At 47.8% G+C, this 15747-nt stretch overlaps 1 protein-coding gene across 1 annotated transcript in view; it reads left to right on the forward strand.

Moving 5' to 3' along the window:
- The window catches only part of acvr2ba (activin A receptor type 2Ba), a 216963-nt gene that overhangs the window by 164815 nt on the left and 36401 nt on the right, over window positions 1-15747 (forward strand). Inside the window, exons 3-5 of the mRNA XM_078534548.1 lie at window positions 318-424; window positions 1965-2116; window positions 5261-5404. Of these exons, the coding sequence (XP_078390674.1) occupies window positions 318-424; window positions 1965-2116; window positions 5261-5404 (403 nt within the window). The remainder of the gene's footprint in view (window positions 1-317; window positions 425-1964; window positions 2117-5260; window positions 5405-15747) is intronic.

Consider the following 15747-nt stretch of genomic DNA (forward strand, 5'->3'; position numbering starts at 1 on the left):
GTTAAGAGGAGCCACAGGAATTGGGACTCCCAAGGGTTAACATCCATTGAACATGGGTTTGCTTCAGTGCGTGTGGTCATTGTGCAAAGTAATTAAATCGTTCATCAGGATTGCAGGTCCGATGTGCTACAACATATATAATAGAATTAATCGTCTAATGAACCTTGAGGTGATCTGTGGTCGTTTATTTATTTTTGTGACATATCACTCACCGTCTGGTAGCAGGTTCCACACCTGCACAGTGAGGAGGGGCTGAAGGATCAGTGCAGTGTGTGATTAATGCACTATTTGTTTCTGTTTGCTCTCTCCCCTGCCAGAGCGGAGTGTGTAGCCACGGAGGAGAACCCTCAGGTATTTTTTTGCTGCTGCGAGGGGAACTACTGTAACGACAGGTTTTTCCACTTCCCAGAGTCTGTGCCAGAAGGTGGGTCTGTGCGCGCGTGTGCGTCTGTGTGCGCCCCCGTGTGCGCGCGCATGCGTCTGTGTGCGCCCCCGTGTGCGCGCGCATGCGTCTGTGTGCGCCCCCGTGTGTGCGCGCATGTGTCCGTGTGCGCCCCGTGTGTGCACGCATGCGTCCGTGTGCGCCCCCGTGTGTGCGCGCATGTGTCCGTGTGCAACCCCACCGTGTGCGCGCGCATGTGTCCGTGTGCGCCCCCGTGTGTGCGCGCATGTGTCCGTGTGCGCCGCCGTGTGTGCGCGCATGCGTCCGTGTGCGCCGCCGTGTGTGTGCGCATGTGTCCGTGTGCGCCCCCATGTGTGCGCGCATGTGTCCGTGTGCGCCCCCGTGTGTGCGCGCATGTGTCCGTGTGCGCCGCCGTGTGTGCGCCCCCTGCCTGTGTCCGTGTGCACCCCCTGTCTGCGAGCACATGTGTCCGTGTGCACTGAGCAGATGAGCCATTACTTCCAAGTGCTTTTTGAATCCAAATGGGCATCTGAATTTCAACAAGGGAGCTGAATGGATCCCAGAGCAAATTACTACAGAGGATGGAAATCTGAAATAAAAACAGAAAACACTGGAGATACTCATCAGTGTGGGTGGAAAGAGAAGACGTTTCCGACCATGGCCATTTCGTTCGAACTGAATGGATCCCGATTTGACCTGTGTGACACGCGAGTGGACGAAGCTGACGGTCCATTTTATAAAAGAAATAACGTGCAGCTTGTTCACAACCGGAATCCAAATATACTGTCCGATCTCGATTTAACTGAGTCCCTTCAGGCTCTGTGTGATGCTTTGAGAAGGAGACTTTAATCCAGGCTGGCGACATTTTCTTCCTCAGTGAGGTTGTGGATATTTGAGCCGGATGATGGACATCAGATTTTTGCAGAAAGGACTCCCTGTTGTTTTCCCCGCCCCATTCCTTCCACTTCTTCCCCCCCCGCACCCCCTCCCCCCCCACCAACAACCCCTCGAGTCCCAAAGGAGAACAGAAAATGCATGCAGCATCTGCGGAGAAAGAAGCAAAGTTAGCATTTTCTGACCTTTCATCAGAACTCCCACTGTCGGTGTGAGGCTTTGTGTGTGGCTGGGGTCAGAATCAAAAGAGGGAAAGGGAACTCGTGCCAGAAAGGAATGCCATTCTCTCTCTCTCTCGCAAGACGTGGGCCTGGTGCAGTTGGCAATGCCAAACTCATACTGCCAAGGCCAGTGGGTGAGAAGACGGGGTAAATTCAGCCAGGCTTTCACACTCCCGCTTTCAGCCACGCTTGTCCTCACTAATCTTCCACTGAGCTGGAAGCAGCGTATCAAGGTGAAGGCAAGCCCTGTGGGCCTGCAACACCAGCGCGATGATAATCCATTGTGTACCGTCGTGTATACAGCGATGGTGTACGCGCCGGTGTCTGCGTGCATGCGCATCATGTCTATGTAGCCGGGGGGGAGGAGGTGGGGGGGAATAAACACACGTGCTGACTTTTTTTTTTCCTCACTTTTTTTCGCCCACTGCCCCCCCCTACCCTCACAGTCGTGTTTGAGCCACCGCCTCCAACTCCTTCGCTGCTGAACATTCTGGTGTACGCCCTGCTTCCCATCACCGGCCTCTCCATGATCATCCTGCTGGCCTTTTGGATGTACCGCCATCGTAAGCCTCCGTACGGACACGTGGACATGAATGAGGTCAGTAACCTTCCGAGCGCCGCTGACCTGTGACCACTAGCTTTAGGTACTGAAAAGAAGATGCGCCCCACCACCCCCCCCCCCACCTCCCTCCCACACAATCCCCACCTCCCACCACCCCCGTTCCCCCACCACCACCCCCACCTCCCTCCCACACAACCCCCCCCCCCAATCCCACCACCCCCCGTCCCCCCAAAAAAGGAGCTTTCTGTAACATGAGCCCCCTTTAAAGTTCTGTGACTGTGGTTACGTTGGTATACGTGTTTGCACACAGCAAGATCCCATGAACAGCAAGGAGATGGATGGTGTGTTGATTTGTTTTTTGTTATTGTGGTGGAAGGAGGAACCTTGGGCTGGACCCCTGCTACCCTCGAGTCCTGCCACAGAATCTCTAATTTCCATTCAAATAGAATAGGCCGTGGTTTAATGCTTCATCTGAAAGACAGTTCCTCTGACAATGTGGCTTTCCCCCTATCCCGTCGTGAAACTAGACAAAGAAGAAATGATGCAGCTTCTTTCGCACCCTCAGGCTATCCCAAGCAGCATTACAGCCAATGAAATACTTCCTGAAGTGTAGCCATCTGTCGTAATGTAGCAGGCACTGGAGCTAATATGTGCACAGCAAGCTCCCACAAACAGCAATGAGATGGCGATCAGGCAATCTCCTTCTGTGATGTTGATCGAGGGATAATTAGCCAGAAAACCAGGGAGAGCTCACCTCAAAATATTGTGCACCCATCTGCCTGAGAGGGCAGATGGATTTTGACATTTCATTGGAAAGACAGCGCCTCCGGCAGTGCAGCACTCCCTCGGTACAGCACCGGAGCATCAGCCGAGATCATGTGCTCAAGTCCATGGAGTGGGACTTGAACTCAGAGCCTTTTGACTCCAAGATAAGTGCTGCCAACTGACGCCCAGCTGATTTCTCGCCATGTACCACCGTGTCTAGCCTTCGAACGGGGTTTTCACCCACAACCTGCTGAGCTGAGGAGTTAAAGGATGAGGGTGGGATAAAATGCCAACCTTTTCATCCTCTTGACTCCTGCTCCACATATCAACAAAGTATTGAACCTGATATTACTAATTAGTTACCTATTGGTAACTAATCCATGTTTTCCAGCAACAAGAGTTTTAGTTAGATTATATGTCTTCATAAAACAACTGCAAACATTGTGCTAGTTTTTAATCTTGGGCAATGCTACTTCAGTAATTGGAACTACAGCTGTGGTCGGAATAAGGTTACCCTTCCTCCGAACACAAATAAGCCGTGGAGAATTAAAAACATCTGGGTCCTCGATTTAAATTTCCGAGCCCAAAACTGGTCGCCATTTCCTCTTCCCCCAGTGCCCTGCCCCCACCTCGTGTTCTTCAGACCAGTTAACGCCAGCTCAGATGGGTCATGCTTTGGTGAGTTGCTGCTGATCTCTGATCAGTCAATGTAAGCCTGTTCCTATGAGACTGATACTCAGAGCTTCATGTTCCCAATTCAACATCAAAACTTGGCATTGAACCTGTTATTTTATTGTGAATGTATTTCGAGAAAATATACTTGGTCAGTGGGGGTTATTGAAATGTCTCAGTATTTCTATTTCTCTCTCTCTTCCCTCCCATCACCTGTTTTGCTTCCCCCTCTCTCTCTCCCATGCCTCTCTTGCTTCTTTCTCTCTTCCCCCCCGCCCCCACCATTCCTCCACACACCACCGGCATGCCCTTGCACGCTCGCCCTTGCACGCTCGCCCTTGCACGCTCGCCCTTGCACGCTCGCCCTTGCACGCTCGCCCTTGCACGCTCGTCCTTGCATGCTCGCAATCACTCTCACTGCCTCTCACTCTCTCATCTCGCACTCGCTCTCCTGCGCTTGCTGTCTCCCACATGCGCTCTCTCTCGTGCTCCCAAACTCTCGCTTGCACTCTCACACTCATGCTCACGCTCCTGCGCTCTTGCACTCTCACGCACTCTTATTCTCGCTCTCACTTTGTCTCCCGCTCACGCGCTTGCTCGCATACTCTCTTGCACTCTCTCTCTCTCTCTCTTGCGCACGTATTCTCTTGCGCTCCCCCACTCCCCTCTAGCTTGTTCTCTCTCTCTGTCCCCTTTCTTCCTTTATTGCTCCTTGCTCATGATCTCTTTCTGTGCATCTGTCTCTCTGTATTTGATGGTATATTTTGGGAAAAGGTACAGTGAAAAGAGGTACATTCTAAAGAGTATGCATTTCGAGAGAGATTTAGGAGTGCGGTGCACAGATTGTTTAAGTTGCCGTCAAAATGTATGTGACAACAGCTGGGATTCAGGGTTTTGTACATTGAGGTGCTGACTTTGTATAAGACATTGGATCGACCAAACTTGGAGTAATGTGTGAAACTCTGGTCACCCCGGGACAGGAAGAATGTTCAAATCATGCAAAGGTACAGAGAGAATTCGCTCCAGTTGTCGCAGGAGCAATAGGTTGTGAATTGCTCAAATATTGGTGCCTTCTCTTTTCTGGGACAAAGGAAGTTAAAGGGTGGATCTAACGGACCTTTATAAAATTATAAAACGGTGTTCAGAGAGGATAAATAGTAAAATATTGTTTTACACGGGTGTAAAAAATCAGGGTTAGACGCCGGATAATTTTAAAGAATGCTTTTCCCACATGGAAAATTTTTGTAACGCTGTAGTGTAGCTGCTGAGGCCCAGACTACAACATCATTTAAAAAAAAGGAATTAGAAACCTATCCCAAAAGGATGGGTGGGGTGGGGGTAGGGCAGCTCCAATTGAAGAGATATCATTGTCGGGCATGATGGGCCGAATGGTTGCTTTCTATATGAGAAACAGGATGTGCTGGAAATACACAGGTCAGTCAACATCTGTAAAGAGAAAAAGACAGGTTAGGACATGCACCCTTCATCAGAATTAAGCTGCTGCTTGTACTGTAAATCCTATGATGTGTTTTCTTTTCTCTGCCTCTCTTCCTTCAGCTTTCCCTTGGCTCTCTCCCCTCCTTTTTCTCTTGCATGTACCTGTTTCCATCTACTCCCTATCTCTTGCCCTCTTTTCTATCTCTTCCCCTCAATTACAATGTGTTAGAAACTCTCTGATAGGCCATAATTGTAACGTTTCTCATTGGAGCGTGTGACCAAGCCTCGCTGTTGTGCTTTGTCCAGGACACGAGTCTGCCGTCTCCGTCACCGCTGGAAGGCCTGAAGCCTCTCCAGTTACTTGAGATCAAAGCCCGAGGGCGGTTTGGCTGCGTCTGGAAGGCCCGGCTGATGAACGACTACGTGGCCGTAAAAATCTTCCCCGTTCAGGTAAGAGGTGATGGCGTTGAGTTTGGCAAATCTGTCCCACCGCGGTTTTCCTTTCAAAGAGATAGTTGAGAAAAGGCTGTCACGTTCGTGTTGTAGTCATCCACCCCCTTGGATTTTTTAAAAAATTCATTCATGGGATGTGGGCTTCGCTGGCTTGGCCGGCATTTATCGCCCATCCCTAGTTGCCTTTGAGAAGGTGGTGGTGAGCTGCCTTCTTGAGCCGCTGCAGTCCATGTGGTGTAGGTACACCCACAGTGCTGTTAGGGAGGGAGTTCCAGGATTTTGACCCAGTGACAGTGAAGGAACGGCGATATATTTCCAAGTCAGGATGGTGAGTGGCTTGGAAGGGAACGTCCAGATGGTGGTGTTCCCATTTATCTGCTGCCCCTTGTCCTTCTAGGTGGCAGTGGTCATGGGTTTGGAAGGTGCTGTCTAAGGAGCCTTGGTAAATTCCTGCAGTTCATCTTGTAGATGGTACACACTGCTGCTACTGTGCGTCAGTGGAGAGGGGAGTGAATGTTTGTGGATGTGGTGCCAATCAAGTGGGCTGCTTTGTCCTGGATGGTGTCAAGCTTCTTCAGTGTTGTAGGAGCTGCACTCATCCAGGTAAGTGGGGAATATTCCATCACACTCCTGACTTGTGCCTTGTAGATGGTGGACAGGCTTTGAGGAGTCAGGGGGTGAGTTACTCGTTGCACGATTCCTAGCCTTATGGTAGCCCCCGGGATGTTGATCACTAGGTCAGACTATACAGTTCAAAACTCTTGTCAGCACAGGATTGAACTTCTTGGGACTTGAACTTTCATTCGTGCCTTTGTTACCTCTAGACTTGACTATTCCAACACAACCCTGGCTGGTCCCCCCGCATTCTACCCTCTGTAAACTCTGCTGCCTGGGTCTTAACCTGTACCAGTTCCCATTCCCCTATCGCCACTGTTCTCACTGACCTACATTGGCTTCCGGGCAAGCAAAACCTTGATTTTAAAATTCTCATTCTTGTTTTCAAATCCCTGCGTGGTCTCACCCTCCTCCCTATCTCTGACATCTCCACCAGCCCCACAATCCTCTGAGACATCTGCTCTCCCCCTGATGGCTTCTTGTGCATCCCTGATTTGAATTGTTCCACCATTGGTGGCCGTACCTTCCGTTGCCTGGGCGCCAAGCTCCGGAATTCCCTTCCTACACCTCTCTACCTCGCTCTCCTCCTTTAAGACACTTCTTTAAAACCTACCCCTTTGACCAATCCTTCGGTCAATGTAACCCAGTTGTTCCTTATGTGGCTCAGTGTCGCACTTTGTTTTATACCGCTCCTGTGGAGCACCTTGGAATATTGTATTATGTTAAAGGCGCTATATAAAGATAAGTTGTTGTAGATTGCTCACCATGCAATATCTTTTCAATTTGGACTGATTGCAAGTGTTGCAATGTATGGTTGTGAGAGAGGATCGATGGTTCCCAGTGATGTTAGCAGCTTTTGTTAACTTACTCTTACCGTCTGACTGGCGATTACGCCAGTTTTATTTTGGAGCAGCCCCATCGCAGTTTTCTCTCTCAATTTAACATGGACGCTGCAGAATATTATTATGGACACGTTGTCAAACATTGAAAAGCCGGCATAAAAAACATTTTAAAAAATGGAAATCTATGGTCCCCAACCAGCGAGTTTGAAGGTGGGAGTGGGAGTGGAGGTGGGGGGGTCGTAAATTGCAGTGTGTGACCTTCCCACTGTCTGCCCGCCTGCCCTGACCTGTCTCCCATTTTACAAGGGGTGGTGGAGGCCAATTAATGGCCACTTAAGTGCTGCATCCCACCCCCCATTGTTACTTTACAAGCGGTGGGGGAGGCCCACATCAGGTGGGCAGCCGACAGCTTTAGCTGTGAGGGCTGGTGTCCGGTAAGGTTACGGCCTTTGGATATCCCCTGTGACCGTCGGAGGCAGTCCCCCTCCCAAGGTCATACCCTCCTTTTAACCCCTCCCCCTCCCCAACACCCCACCTCATCCCACCACCTCCGACCTCTCAAACCCATCCCCCAACCCCCTCACTCTTCTCACTATGGCTGATACCCCAGACCGACCTTCACTCCGGCCTCCGTTACCGCCTCTTTGGGGACTGGCTAATCCCACCAGTGGCTAGTGCTCAAGCCTGGTGCTGTTGGGACCATCCAATTGGCCAGCAGCTCTGTAAGACTGGACTTCCTCCCCAGCTGGGGGCGAAAGTCTTGCCCTGAGCTAATTACCATCCTGCCCAATATTAAGCAGGGCAGCCGCTATCGACAGGGTGTGTTCCCCAATGACTCTATGCATTGGCAGAACAGGAAACTCCGCCATCTGAAAAATCCTGTCCTGTATCTGTGATCTGATAACTTTCCCTAAACAAGAGAGAGACCCCTTTGACCAGTAAATTTCCCTTACCCAGCATTAATATTAATGAGCACTTCACCCGAGCAAGGGGTTAGTTTGCATTTCTGTCCTGATTAAATATGCCTAAATGTAAGTGCACTGGGATCCTACCCCACCAGAGAGATCCAGACCAATCACAGAATTATTACAGTGCAGGAGGAGGCCATTCGGCCCATCGTGTCTACACCAGCTCTCCAAATGAGCATTATGACTTAGTGCCATTCTCCTGCCTTTTCCCAGTACCCTTGCACTTTGTTTCTGTTCAAATAATCATCTCATGCCCTCTTGAATTCAACCTGCCTCCACCACACTTCCAGGCAGTGCATTCCAGACCCGAACCACTCGCTGTGTGAAAAAGTTTTTCTCAAGTCACGTTTGCTTCTTTTACAAGTCGCTTTCAATCTGTGCCCTCTTGTTCTTGATTCTTTTATGAGTGGGAACAACTTCTCCCTATCTATCCAGCCCCCTCATGATTTTGAACATCTCCATCAAATCCCCTCTCAGCCTTCTTCTCTCCAAGGAGAACAGTCCCAACCTCTCCAATCTATTCTCATGGCTGAAGTTTCTCATCCCTGGAACTATCCTTGTAAACCTCTTCTGCACTATCTCCAATGTGTTCACATCCTTCCTGTAGTGTGGCGCCCAGAACTGTACACAATACTCCAGCTGAGGTTTAACTAGTGTTTTATGTAAGCTCAGCATAATTTCATTGCTCTTGTACTCTATGCCCCTATTAATGAAGCCCAGAATACTATATGCTTTATTAACTGCTCTCTCCACCTATCCTGCCGCCTTCAGTGATTTATGCACATATACACCCAGGTCCCTCTACTCCTGCAGCCCCTTAAGAATTGTACCCTTATTTTATAATGTGTCTCCCTGTTCTTCCGATCAAAATGCATCACCTCACACTTCTCTGCATCGAACTTCATCTGCCACCTATCTGCCCACTCCACCAACTTGTCTATGTCCTTTCAAAGTTCTGTACTGTCCTCCTCACAGTTTACAATGCTTCCAAGTTTCGTATCATCTGCAAACTTTGAAATTGCCCCCTGCACGACCAAGATCTAGATCATTAATATATATCAGGAAAAGCAAGGGTCCTAATACCGACCCCTGGGAAACTCCACTACAAATCTTCCTCCAGCCCGAAAAATATCCATTGACTAGTACTGTGCTTCCTATTACTCAGCCAATTTTGTATCCATGTTGCTACTGTTCCTTTTATTCCATGAGCAATAACTTTTCTCACAAGCCTGTTATGTAGCACTGTATTGAATGCCTATTGAAAGTCCATGTACACCACATCAACAGCATTACCCTCATCAAGCCTCCCTGTTACCTCTTCAAAAACCTCCGGCAAGTTAGTTAAACATGATTTCTCCTTTAGAAATCCATGCTGGTTCTTCCCAATCAACCCATGTTTTTCCATGTGACTACTAATTCTATCCCGAGTAATTATTTCTAGAACCTTCCCCGCCACTGAAGTTATACTGACTGGTCTGTAATTACTGGGCTAATCCTTCACCTTTTTTGAACAAGGCCATAATGTTTGCAATTCTCCAGTCCTCTGGCCCCTCCCCTGAGTCTAGGGAAGACTGAAAGATTATGGCCAGTGCCCCTTCAATTTCTACTCTCACTTCCTTCAGTATCCTTGGATGCATCTCATCTGGTTCCGGTGCCTTGTCAACTTTTAAGTACTGACAGTTTATCCAACACTTCCTCCTTATCAACTTTGAACCCTTCCAGTGACAGAGTTTCCTCCTCTGCCACTGTGGCCTGAGTAGCACCTGCTTCCTTGGTAAAGACGGATGTAAAGTATTCATTTAACACCTCAGCTATGCCCCTTGCGTCCAGATGTAAATCTTCTTTTTGGTTCCTAATTGGCCCTAATCCTCCTTTTCCCACCCTCTTACTGTTCATGTGCTGATAGAAAACTTTGGGATTCTCCATTATGCTGGCTGCCAGTCATTTCTCATAATCCCTCTTTGTTTCCCTTATTTACCTTTTCACCTCCCCTCTGAACCTTCTGTATTCCTCTTGGTTCTCAATTGTATTTTCTACCTGATGCCTGCCATAAGCACACTTTTTCTTCTTTATCTTAATTTCTATCTCCTTTTTCATCCAGGGAGCTCTGTATTTGTTTGCCCTACCTTTCCCTTTTGAGGGAATATACTTTGACTGTGCCCGAACCATTTCTTCTTTGAAGGCAGCCCATTGTTCAGCTAAAGTTCTTCCCGCCAACCTTTGGTTCCAGTCTATCTGGCCCAGCTCTGTTCTTGCCCCATTGAAGTCGGCTCTCCCCCCAAGTTAGTTATTCTTACTCTGGACTGCACGTTGCTCTTTTCTACCATCATCCTAAACTTTGCGATACAATGATCACTGTCTCCTAAATGTTTGCCCGCTGACACTTGATCTACTTGGCCCACCTCATCTCCAAGAACCAGGTCCAACAGTGCCTCCTTTCCTGTTGGATTGGACACATACGGCTGTAGAAAATTTTCCTGAGCACAATCTAGGAACTCTTGCCCTTCCCCACCCTTTACCCTACCACTGTGCCAGTCTACATTCAGGTGATTAAAGTCCCCTATTATAACTACTTTATAATGGGCATCTCTCTGTAATTTCCCTGCAGATTTGTTCTACGTCCTTCTCACTATTTGGCGGTATGTAGACTGCACTGAGGAATGTGATTGCACACTGTTTGTTCCTTAGCTCGAGCCAAATTGATTCTGTCCTTGAACCCTCTGGGACATCCTCTTTCTCCAGCACTGCAATGCTCTCCTTAACCAATACCGCCGCTCCTCTTTTCCCTCCTTTCCTATCTTTTCTGAATACCTTGTACCCGGGAATATTTAATACCCAGTTCTGCCCTTCCTTGAGCCAGGTCTCTGTTATTGCCACAACATCATATGTCCACAGGGCAATCTGTGCCTCTAACTCCCCAGTCTTATTTACTATGCTCCGTGCATTCACACACATGCACAGTAACCCTGATTTAGACTTTATTACTTTCTCCCTTACTCCGACTCCACCTATTAACTGACTATTCTCTACACTACCGCTGCCTGTGTCTCCCAGTATTTTGTGCACCCTGGTATTCCTCCCAATATTTTCTCCTGGCCCCCACACCCCTGCTGAATTAGCTTAAAGCTTTTGGTATTACCAGCCGTCAATTGGTTTCTCTGTTCCACAGCTGATTCAGTCAAGAAGGTGTTAGGAAATGTTGGTGACCTGCTTCATTTCTGCTGCCTGGTCCTTCTGTTACCCTGGTGAATGTATCCATGCTGTGTAGGATGCTGTAGAAACTCAGTTATTTCAAAGGGAGGAGGAAATATTCCTTTAACGTAGCAGTGAGGAATGAAAGACTTGCATTTATAAAGCGCTTTTCATGACCATTGGACATCTCAAAGTGCTTCACAGCCAATGAAGTGCTTTTTGAAGTGTAGTCACCATTGTAATGTAGGAGACACAACAGCCAATTTGTGCACAGCAAACCCCCCGCAAATAGCAATGTGTCAAATTACCAGATGATCTGGTTTTTTTTTTGTGATGTTGATTGATGGATAAGTATTGGCCGGGACAACAAGTCCTCTTCAAAGTAATGGGATCTTCTACATCTACCTGAACAGTGGGGGGGATGGGGCCTTGATCATCACTGGACCTCGCCAAGTCAACCCAACACCCCGACAGGCTGCGCCATTGCACATCGCGCCCCCCCCCCATCCATGCACCGTGGTGTGTGCAACCCTCCGCGAAGTTCAGCAAATCAAGGAAAATGCACGGGCTCCCACACACCAGGACGTGAACAGTAACACATTCCAATACTGCACAAAGGGCTCCTGCGCTTAACCTTCAACAATGCAACATTGACCACGAGGAAGCTGCGAAAGCTCAACAGTGTTCACAGGCAAGCAGATATTTCAGGAAAACCTGACAAGGGACAATCCCTGGCTTTAATCTCTCGTGAAACTCATGTGAAAACTCCGAACCACATTGGCACCAACCACGGCGGATATGAATAGTTAATGAACAAATAGAAAATTAAAAACTCTCCAGTGTGTGCCTGCGGGTCACCCAGAACAGGCTGCCGTACATAAACATCTCAATGCCTGATTCACAAATATGGAAGAAGGAATTGCTAACAATACGCTCCAGTGCTCCTGATGGGATTATCTGCCTCCATCACCTAAATGTAAAATTATAAGCAACAAAAACAGAAATTGCTGGAAAAACTCAGCAGGTCTGACAGCATCTGTGGAGAGAGAGGCAGAGTTAACGTTTCGACTCTGTATGACTCTTTCATCTGGACTCAAAACATTAACTCTGTCTTTCTGTCCACAGATGCTGTCAGACCTGCTGAGTTTTTCCAGCAATTTCTGTTTTTGTTTCAGATTTCCAGCATCCGCAGTATTTTGCTTTTATCTTAGTAAAATTATAGCCGTTGCCCTCCATCTACATGAGCCTTAAAGGGAGAGAGAGAGAGAGAGTGTTATGGAAGGTAGCACCCAGGTTCTATCCCAAGTCAGCTGATTTCTGTTGGGGCAATGACTGACGAAAGGGATGCTAGAGTTGACTTTAATGCAAGAGGGAGAGGGGGAGTTTAGGGTGACATCTGTCCTGTGATCCCTCTGGAAGTACATACGAGCAGGTGCCTGATGACCACAGGACTAGGGCCAGCTCCGATCCTGCTGCTGTTGAACAGTGTCGGAAAGCTGCTGTCACATCAGTAATAGTTACTCAGACAAAGAAATGGTGGATGAGCGATACCTGTGGAGCTGTTGAGAGTCAATCAGCCTTCAGGCACAGGCTGCAAGAAGAAACTTGACAGAAACTTAATGAAAACATTAGCTCACTTGAGTATTTGTGATTTAGGCATCCTTACTTCATACAATTCATACAAAGAGCTCAGAAAGTCAGCATGCAGGTACAGCAAGCAATTAGGAAGGCAAATGGCATGTTGGTCTTTATTGCTAGTGGTTTGAAGTACAAGAACAAAGTCTTGCTACAATTGTGCAGGGCTTTGGCGAGACCACACCTGGAATACTGTGTGCAGTTTTGGTCTCCATATTTAAGGAAGGCTGTGCTCGCATTAGAAGCGGTACAGTGAAGGTTCACTGATTGGTCCCTGGGATGAGAGGATTATCCTCTGATAGGCTGAGTAAATTGGGTCTATATTCTCTGGAGTTTAGTAAAATGAGAGGTGACCTCATTGACACATTCAAGGTTATGAAGGAGCTCGACAAGATAGATACTGAGATGTTGTTCCTGTTGCCTGGGGAATCTAGAAAAAGTGGGGGGTACAGTTTCAGAATAAAGAGCCGACCATTTAGGACTGAGATGAGGAGAAATTTCTTCAATCAAAAGGTTGTGAATCTTTGAAATTCTCTGGCTGGTCTGTGCCTTCACTCCATCCACTTGCTTTGGTTCCATATCCCTTATGTTATTTGTTGGACAAGGATATTATCAATTTCAGTTTTGAAATTCTTAGTTTAGCTCCAGCCTCAACAACCTATGGAGGGCAGAGAGTTCCGGATTTCCACTAGCCTTTGTACTTCCTGATATCACCTCTGAACAGTCAAGCTCTAACTTTAAGGTCATGTCCCTGCATTCTGGACAATCCCACCAGAGGAAGTAACTCTTTCGAGTTATCAACAGATCGCATGTAACTCTTTTGAGTACATTCACAGTTCTTGGTTTTCCGGGAGTGGGACATGAACCCACAACCTTCTGATTCAAAGGCGAGGGTGCTATGAACTGAGCCACAGTAACTCTTTCGAGTTATCAACAGATCGCATGTAACCCTTTCGAGTACATTCACAGTTCTTGGTTTCCGGGAGTGGGACATGAACCCACAACCCTCTGATTCAAAGGCGAGGGTGCTATGAACTGAGCCACAGCTGACACCTCGCCAATTGGGTGAAAGTGAATTATTCACACTCTCTACAGCAGTAACTCTTTCGAGTACATTCACAGCTCTTGGTTTTTTCCGGGAGTGGGACATGAACCCACAACCTTCTGATTCAAAGGCGAGGGTGCTATGAACTGAGCCACAGTAGCTTCCCTCTCCATCAACCCTGTTAACTACTTCAATCGTCTTAAATACTTCAACTAGATCGCCAGTTAATCCTCATAAGATACAAGGGAATTCAGAGACACTGGCTCTTGTTTGGTTCCTGGTCTATTAGCTGGTCCCAGCCAGTGTGGGGCAGGAGAGGCCCAGTGAGCTAACCTCAGGGACCCTGAGTTTGGAAGGGGGCAATCAGCTCGTGCTCTCATTTTTGTGATTATCCAGTGAATGCTTCCACGTAGGACGTGTTTGGCGGACCTCAAGTGATAGGATAGAGGCTGGCATTTGTGATGACTTATCCTCCCATGGATGAGAAGCCATTTGAGACGCACTCTCGGGATTTCATGTGAGGAGCCACCGCTTGGCCAGGATAGAAACATAGGAGCAGGAGGAGGCCATTCGGCCCTTCGAGCCTGCTCCGCCATTCACCATGATCATGGCTGATCATCCAACTCAATAGCCTGCTCCCGCTTTCTTCCCCCTAACCTTTGATCCCTTTCGCCCCAAGAGATATATCAAACTCCTCCTTGAAAACATACAATGTTTTGGCCTCAACTACTTTCTGTAGTAGCGAATTCCACAGGCTCACCACTCTCTGGGTGAAGAAATTTCTCCTCATCTCAGTCCTAAATGGTCTACCCCATGTCCTCACACTGTGACCCCCTGGTTCTGGACTTCCCCCCCCACCATCGGGATCATCCTTCCTGCATCGACGCTGCCTAGTCCTGTTAGAACTTTATAGGATACCAGAAGAACAACCACTGACCGTGGAACTGCATCTCCAAAACAGGCCGACGTCTTCGAAAGAAGAGGAGGCGACGTTAAAAGGAAGAAGACGCAGTTACAACAAGGGAAGGTCACAGACTCCACGCCTCGTGTCTGCAGCTTGGTTGAATGTCAATGAAACTCCTGTCACAAAGGAGGACACTGGTTATATTAAACAAAAATACCCGGAAAAACTCAGCAGGTCTGACAGCATCTGCGGAGAGGGACACAGTTGACGTTTCGAGTCTGTATGACCCTTCATCAGAACTAAGACATATAGAAATGAGATGAGATATAAGCTGGTAGAAGGGGGTGGGACAGGAGAGCTGGATAGAGGGCCAGTGATAGGTGGAGGCCAAGAAGAGACTGCCAAAGATGTCATAGACAAAAGGACAGAGGGGTGTTGACGGTGGTGATATTATCTAAAGGACGCGCAGTATTTTGCTTTTATCTTACTGGTTGTATTAATGTTTTCTCTTCATTATTCCTGCCGATATTAATGTATTTGGTTGAGAGTCCATTGTATGCATGGGTTGATCGTGAGTTATCACCCTCCGCTTCACCAGAGCTGCAATGCAATTTGTCTGAGAGCGTCTGTGGTTCTGCTGTAGCTGGCACATTGTTGGTTCAGAAGCATTTTGTAGGGGGGCACCTCAAGGTTGTGAAGGGCGCTATATAAATGCAGGTTCTTTCTTTAAAAAGTGTCGGCCTTTGTTGCGGTAAACTTCAGAACAGCACAAGGATTAGCATTTGATATTCCAACCGGTCATTCGGTTGATTAAAAACATCATGGAAGATCCTTATAGAGAGAGAGAGAGAGAGAGAAAGGGAGAGAGGATTTAATAGATTTTGTAACCAGCTCCTGTGGATTACTGGATTGGGCGGGCCGGGGGGGTGGTTTAAAATTTACCGATGTCCTGCTGATTTTCCAGAAGGTTTGATTTTTAGAAATGACCAGCGTAAGGTTATTGACTAAAAACAAAAAATTGGGCTGAGAGTGCCGATTCATTTTGGTACAGAATAATGGGAATACCGTTGGATTCCAGTCAACTCCAAAGCTGCTTTGCTGAGAGCTGTACAAATAGTGCCAGATTTCTACATAAACCT

The sequence above is a fragment of the Cetorhinus maximus genome, chromosome 3 (assembly GCF_964194155.1).
Source record: "Cetorhinus maximus chromosome 3, sCetMax3.hap1.1, whole genome shotgun sequence".
In the NCBI taxonomy this organism is placed as follows: Eukaryota; Metazoa; Chordata; class Chondrichthyes; order Lamniformes; family Cetorhinidae; genus Cetorhinus; species Cetorhinus maximus.